This window comes from Aegilops tauschii, chromosome 6 (genome assembly GCF_002575655.3).
Source record: "Aegilops tauschii subsp. strangulata cultivar AL8/78 chromosome 6, Aet v6.0, whole genome shotgun sequence".
NCBI classification, from domain to species: domain Eukaryota; kingdom Viridiplantae; phylum Streptophyta; class Magnoliopsida; order Poales; family Poaceae; genus Aegilops; species Aegilops tauschii.
Genome location: NC_053040.3, coordinates 345547017 through 345554402, shown reverse-complemented (window position 1 = coordinate 345554402; position 7386 = coordinate 345547017). Strand labels below are relative to the sequence as shown.

Below are 7386 nucleotides of genomic sequence, written 5' to 3'. Positions count from 1 at the left end.
ATCACTTTACTGTCACGTTATATTCACATTCTTTATATATCGACGGCTGACCAATATAAACCAAGAAATTTATTATTCAAACCTGCACCGTAAGGCCATATAGCGGCCACACATACCACTCAAACACACGAGATGTAATACCACAAAGGATAAATTTACCTTTATAACAAAATGCACTTGTGTGGGTAAAATGAACCACGTTTCAGCCCATTTTCAATGTGTTCGTTTATTCATTTTAAAATTTGTAAAAAACTACGTAAATGATAATCGTGTTTTATAAATAGTAATCTATAATTAACATAAAATATATTTACAAAGTTAATTTAATTTCATAAAATATCTAGGAAATAATTTTACAGAATAAACATTGCTAAATTACAAATTCTGAAAATATTTGTATATTTTCAAAACATGTTCGATTTTAAATAAAATTAAAGTAATTTTTTAAACATTTGTATATTTAACTAAATTCTCATATAAGTTAATAAAATTCCACGTTTTTTATAAAATATTCATGTAGTACATGAAAGTTTCATGCTTTAAGAATTATTTTGGGTTGTTTTAAAAAATTATATAATACATAAAAGTTTGTGTGTTTTGAAATAAATTCTTAGATTGCAGATCCTCACATGAATAATATTTAAATCAAATAAATTTTTTATAATTCTATAAATATTTAATTTTTTATGAATATGTTATAAAATAACACATGAATTCTTTTTAAAATCAAATGTAAATTTTTAAATCCTTTTAAATTATATTTGTTTTACAGTCATATATACTAATTATACTATAGAAACATGAGATCGTTTTGGTTGGAGTGGTATCCGAGGATGCTATATAACCTCGGATGTTTGAATCACAGACGCGACACTATTTTTTGCTGGAATAAATTCTGTTAATTTATGTTGTTCCGCCTAGTGTATATAAATCATATGAATCCATTCACCACAGTAAGTTTGAAGCGGCGGACTGGCTGGCCACGCCTGCATGCTAAAAGCAGGCCACGGGTTTAAAATTCAAATCCCCGGCAGAACAGTTTTATTTTCGTTTTACAAATGTGTGATGTTTCTACTTGAGGACCTATTTGTAAGAAAAAATGTTAGGGGGCTTTCCAAGAAAAATGACATGCTGGAAAGCTTCATCAGCACCGTGGGCGTATACAGTGGCGGAGACAGGGGGACCAGCAAGGGCCCTGGCCCCCCTAACAACAGTGAGTTATGCCTAATATGCATGTATACAGATGATTTTGGGTTACTAAATTAGTGTAATGTAGTAGGCTGGCCCTCCTTAACAAGGATTAAGGACACTCTGGCCCTCCTCACTCATTTTTCCTGGCTCCGCCACTGGGCGTATACATATGAGATTTGAACCGTATTTGCACCTCCTTGTCAAGTTATAGAACCAGTTTAATGTATTTTTCAAGTTCAGGCACTAAAGTGAACATCCGTGGCAAGTTTAAGCACCACCCGTGTATTTACCTCATTAAAAATTTAATACAAAAGGAAAGCGAGTATGGTCGTTTTGTTCTTCATTAGTTGTTGCACGTAGTTCAGGTCATTTACTGCAGGCCTTTTGTTGGTTATTTCAGCGTGGATGTTTATGTAAGCAAGAATGTGGATTACTTAGAGACCATTTCAACGAAAGTACGGGTTTGCCAGGATACAAATGAAATGAAAATGAATTGATAAAACATTCCTACAAAGAAATTTTTGTCACTTATACTTCACAATATTCTAACCAAATTGGATGGCAAAGATTTCTCATTTTATCTCCTTTCTATAAAGGAGTAAATGTGTACGTGCAATCGCTGTTATTAGATAGTCTATTAATTGCACACTCATATTAGGCTGGATATTAATTATAGGTGAATTACATGCTTAGTGCTGCCGTTCATATTTGGTATGACATTAAATGCACGCTAATAATTTACTACCTCTCTCAGTTTACAGGGCGTGCACGTACCCCTAGATCGTCAATTTGACCAACCTAATACAAGTCATATATTACAAAAAATATACCAATACAAACTTCGGAGTTTCTACTTTCAAAAGGTACAATTTTTGTGTTATATAGTTTATATTAGGATGATAAAATTGGCAATCTAGGTATACACGTAGGACTTGTAAACTGAAACGGAGGTAGTAGGTCGATTGACTGACATGGTTTGATGGCTTAGATAAGTTGAATCTTTTTATATTGGTATAGATAGATGTAATGAAGCCATATAATACATACACTAAAAGATTGACTTGACTTCAATTTAGAATAGCATGCTTACTTTAATTTCTGTAATAATTTGATGGTTCCTTTTTATTGTTGTATTTGCATTTTCTCTCAATCTGTCTTAATATAATGTCCACCGCATGGTTCGAATTCTCAAGGATCTCCTTAAAACTCGTAGCCCAAGCCTAGAGCGCAGAAGTTGAAAGCATCTCAAAACTTTCCTTTTTGTACTTTTGGTTAAAGATCCGTTGTTTCTTATTCAAAATTTTAAATAATAAGTAATAGATTATTATTGTCCACCTCAGTTTCTTTAAACTGTACTATTTTTAATTTCCCTTCCATTTTTTGTTCCAAATTTGTTACTGAAAAGTAAAACTAATGTTCTAAATTTTTGGATTCTTTTTATTTCAGTTTTTTTGTCACAATTCCAAATTCAATCTATGTTTGTTAAAAAACTACCATGTTGCAGAACCAATATGAACCGTCAAAATGTAGTCACGTCTTGTACTCATGAGATATGACGGTCCTTAACTTGATGTCCTGGAACTTACAAGCTATAAAAGAACACTATATGACTAGGGTAATACAATCTAGCCATGGAATTGTCTACGATTCTGTACGTTGCTTCTTCTTCTTCTTCGCCCGCTCGCGCTGCTCTTCTTCCTGAATCCGGCGATATTCCTCTTCATCCTCTTTTCTTGCAATCTTTGCACTGGATGTCCAAAGCAAATAAGGAAAGGGAAAAATCAGCATGGTTTAGGCAAAACCATCGTTTGCAACGAAAAAGAAAGCAAGCCTGTACTTTTCGGTAAGAAGGCAAATTTGATAAGTACGTACCTTCTTCTCTCCTCCATCTGTATGCTGGCATAACCTGCTTCCATGTCCCTATCATCATCTACATCCTTGCCATACTTGCCCGGGTCGTAGCTGCACATAAGCACAAACGTAGCAGCAATCAGCGAAGAAGCACCACACAAATTGCTCAGCTTCATCTCTAGTGGGCTAGAACTACTTCACCGCCCGGATCGAGGTCGGTGAATAAACAATAAGGGTAATAATAATATCAAAGACTAGGTTAACAATAAGCAAACCATACTTGAACACATCTCTGACCATTTGACGAACTTTCTCAGCGTCACTGAGTTTCCTCTTCACTACACCCTTTTTCTTTGCGGGATCACTGTAAACAGCACTTGTTGGAGATGGCTGCAAACAAGCAGGAACAGATTCAGATACACATTCCTGAATGGCTGGTGATATTTCCGTAGTCTTGATAGGATTATTATCATATTGGTATGATTTTAAATATAAAGAAGGTACTGAGAGCAAAAGCACAAGAGACAAATCAAGAAATGTCACCTTTGGTTTGGAGGAAGGAGCCAGCTGCTTCTGCTCTAATTTTGTTCTGTCCCGAGGCAGAGCAGAACCCTTGTGCGCAGGCTGCTGGCCCTGCACAGAAGAATTCACCCTTCGAACTTGCGACGAAGGAGGGGTGCAGTTCTGCTGCCTCTGACCCTGTGGTTTTGGTCGCCGCTGCTGCTGCCGCTGGGCAGAAGGCAACGTCTGCGGGCTCTTGCTCTGCATCGAGCGCTGCGGGTTTTGGCCATTTGAGGATGGCTCCAACCCTGGACGAGCTTTGGTGGTGCCGTTGGGTGGTCTGGATCCATTCCTGGCAGCAGCAATCGGTTTCCTCCCGTTTGGGAGTGGCTCCTTCTTCACCTGAGAGACCACCTTGTTTGTTTGCGCGTGGTTCTGGATGGATCCATGGTCTTTTGATGGTCTGGCAGGATGGTTTGTGAGCACCTTCTTGTTTGTCGCAGCAGAATGCTTCGTCTTCATCGGATGAGCTTCGACTTCTATACCATATATAATGTCAAACGAATTAAGCACACATAAATTCGAATTTGTTTGGGCTCTGGAAAGATCTACTGTGTTCATACTCACCAGATTTTAGGGCCATGACAGGCTTATTTTCTGTGTGTTCCTCTGTTGGGGAAGCGGTATCGGCATCGTCCGAGAACAGGTTCGAGTAGTCCCTGTTCTTGCGAAGGGTGTCAACCTTACGTTTCACCTGCAAATGCCAAACCCTCAAATTATCACTCACATTTGAACCGCATAACAATCTGGTAATGTCGATTGAAAGTTTGGAACCCTTGAGACCTGAGGTACGATCTTGGGTTTCTGCTCATGGGCGCTCGCACTTGGCTGTGTCTTCGAAGACGACGACGGAGCGGCATGTTTCTGCAGACAATTTTGATGTTCGGGTGAGTCACCGGACAGTTCAAAGAGTTACATACTTCAGGATCAAAACAGTTTAATCATCAGGACATACTCTGGACGGCAGGTTCTGGTTCTCCTGCATTATCGATGAGCACCCCGCCTCGATGAGCCGGGGAGCAAGTACTGGCGTGGACGGCCCAAAGAAGTTGCCAAATCTGCAACAAGTTATCACTGACGCCGTTAACAACTGAAAGAGGATGCTATAATCAAATAAAAAACAATAGACCGAGCGAAAACTCACCTGGACCTGACCGGCGGTTGATCAGACGACGAGCAGCTAGGGTTCCCGTAGTTGGCACCGTTAGACTGATGTTGTTTCCTTAATTTGGCCTTCAATTGCTCCCTGAAGGAAAGGATTTCCTGCGTGCCAGCAGGCGGCTCTTCTTCCTCTTCCTCCTCGTACTGTTCTTCCACTTCTATCTCCTCAGCCTCGGGCAGCTCCTCTTCATCCTCCTCGGCCACATTGTCGCCCTCATCGTCACTTCCGACGATGAAATCATCAAGGTCGTCGTACTCATCCTCCACTACCTGGATACACATGTGTTCGCATAGGTTAGGTTAGAATTAAAGGATGCAATCTGCTATCGGAAGTGATGGCTCGCGGCTGCGTTTGTGCTACGATCTCCAATGATGAAGAGGCAAATTAAGGATGTATTCGAATAGAAAGAGAGAGATTGATCTTACGTTGGTTTCATTGTCGTCGTAGCCCGCCATCTCCGAGGCGGCGATCTTGTCGTATGAAACTCAGAGTAATGCCTACAAGAACGATCGGATAAGGTGTTTATAAGCCTACTAGTAAAATCATACTCGTGCAACATATCGAAAAATCCTTGATCGTGTTCAGCAAGAAGAAGCAAGATCGCATGCAAATATTCTCTGAATAAAAGGAAACGAATTTGTACCGACGGAAAGATTCCGTCTAATAGGACGAGAAGACGTTTTCCGGGGATCGATCCAGCGACTCGATCGGCGAAAAACCAAGAACCCTAGCTAGACGCGCAGCGCAACAACCGCCTCGGAACGAGAGAGCTCACCTGGCGATCGATCGAGGAGGGGCGTCGCGTCCGGGGGTCTTGGGGCGTCTCGTCTGGTTGAGGGAGCCGCGCGCGCGTGGGCGGGGGTGGGTGCCCTCGGTACTTATAGCGGGAGATTCCCGACGCGCCTCCTCCTCCATGCGGGAGCGGGAGTGGGACGAGGAGAAGCGGCAGCCGCCTCGCCCATCCCATGTTATCATCGTACGAGACCGGGGTGGGAGCCAATGCCGCTTCCGCGCTACGCCAATATAGCGCGATCGCGATCGATCGGCGAGCCACGGCCGATCCAGTCAGATCGTTGGTGGTGGGAAGGGAAGGCCTTCCACCGCGCGCGCGCGCCCGCGGAATCCGCAACATCACCGGTCCATCATATCCCGCGTCCGTAACGTAGGTCGACCGGAGCGTCTTTGTAGCTTCCAATTCCAGCCCTCCCCTCCTCGGCACAAGCGCCTCTCCCCACGCCACCACGTGCCAGGGAGAGGGCAGGATCGTGGTCAGTGCCAGCGTTCGTGGTGCGTTCGTGGTGATCGCTGACTGAACATTGCTGGGCGTGATTGTAGGATCTGATCCCGAATTAATGGGAAAAAAGATGAGATTATCTGCTGAAAAATCGTGGCGGTCGGTCGTCGGTCGTTAGGTTTCGTAAATGACCGATTTTTCAGTCAAAAATAGGGTGTTTTAAGAGTTTTGCCGTATATACTCCTTTTTTGCCCCATAAAACATGCTCCTGTTTTTAGTAGCTCTGCCCTAATTATAGGGTCATCTCCGATAATAGGGAACTTCCGGTCGTTAATGCATGATCGGCATCCGTACTTTCTGTTGAACCGCTCGCGCGCGCTGCGCTAGTATATCTTTCTTTTTTAAGGTGCGGTAGTATATCTTTGGTCAATTGGTGATCCATTTATTTGCCTACTCCCTCCGGTCTTTTTTTACTGTGCATATAAGATTTTTTTAAAGTCGTAAAGTTTAACCATATTTATATGCAAAAATATCAACATCTACAACACCAAAGTTAGACAAATATGAAAATTAAATCCGGGATGCATCTAATAATAGTGATTTCATGTTGTGAATGTTGATGTATTTTTTATAAAGTTGGTCAAACTTTATGGAAGCTTGATTTCAGACAAATCTTATATGCGGAGTAGTGAAAAGGACCAGAGAGACTATCACTACTGCAGGATAGTCCAAACGCGACAGTCGAATCAGAGACCCTTCGACGAAACTGTGTGCGATGCATCAATCACAGACGGTGATGTAATAAAACCGTAAAAAAAGATGCAAAACGTTTGCGACGGCGGTGACATCAAACACGGTTCATATTGGAATTACGTGTACGATGAGTGGCAAACGGTTAATTCAGAAAAACTGTTTGCGATGATGCAGAACAACAGAAACGGGCAGCCAGACAGGTCCGTAATAAGAAATGCGTGTGAAGACAAATAATAACATAGACGATTGCTGCTAATAAGTCGTGTGATTTGCTCTGTCTACAGAAGAATTACATAAGTGACTATACAAATAATTCACACACACCTCAATAAACAATTGTATGCATTCTAAATTAGGAGAAATGATCATCTATTCATCTACTTCTTGTGATGCTCCCGCCACTGCTATGTGGCTCGATCCCTCGTATGCTCCCTCATGTCAAAGATCCGCTTGTACATCTCGTAGCTTGTGTACGCGTCCTTGACCGCGTACGTGACGTGTTGTTCATCCAGTCTCTCATGCCAGACACTGTGCCAGGCGTTCTTGTCCTTCTTGCTCTCAACCTTCATCTTTATGTAGTACGAGTCGATGATGGCCGAGGCGAGGTCAACCAGGGAGTTCTTTTTGTTGTTGT

General features: G+C 41.9%; 1 protein-coding gene across 1 annotated transcript; it reads right to left on the bottom strand.

Annotated features, from left to right (window-relative positions):
• Positions 1–2681: 2681 nt before the first annotated feature.
• Positions 2682–5220, bottom strand: LOC109732417 (uncharacterized). The gene is made up of 10 exons (XM_045230415.1): positions 5191–5220; positions 4748–5034; positions 4559–4661; positions 4387–4467; positions 4117–4297; positions 3703–4079; positions 3586–3615; positions 3323–3432; positions 3064–3153; positions 2682–2938 (listed from the first exon to the last, which is right to left on the bottom strand). Exons 1-10 carry the CDS (start codon positions 5218–5220, stop codon positions 2833–2835), a joined length of 1395 nt encoding a protein of 464 aa, XP_045086350.1. The 3' UTR covers positions 2682–2832.
• Positions 5221–7386: the final 2166 nt, after the last annotated feature.

Excerpts from the sequence above, each read along its gene's own strand:
- LOC109732417 (XM_045230415.1), bottom strand. The coding sequence starts at position 5,220 with ATGGCGGGCTACGACGACAATGAAACCAAC. Across the intron at positions 5,035-5,190 it reads ACGACGACAATGAAACCAAC|GTAGTGGAGGATGAGTACGA; the intron begins GTAAGATCAATC and ends ATGTGTATCCAG. Across the intron at positions 3,154-3,322 it reads ATGGTCAGAGATGTGTTCAA|CTACGACCCGGGCAAGTATG; the intron begins GTATGGTTTGCT and ends GCTTATGTGCAG.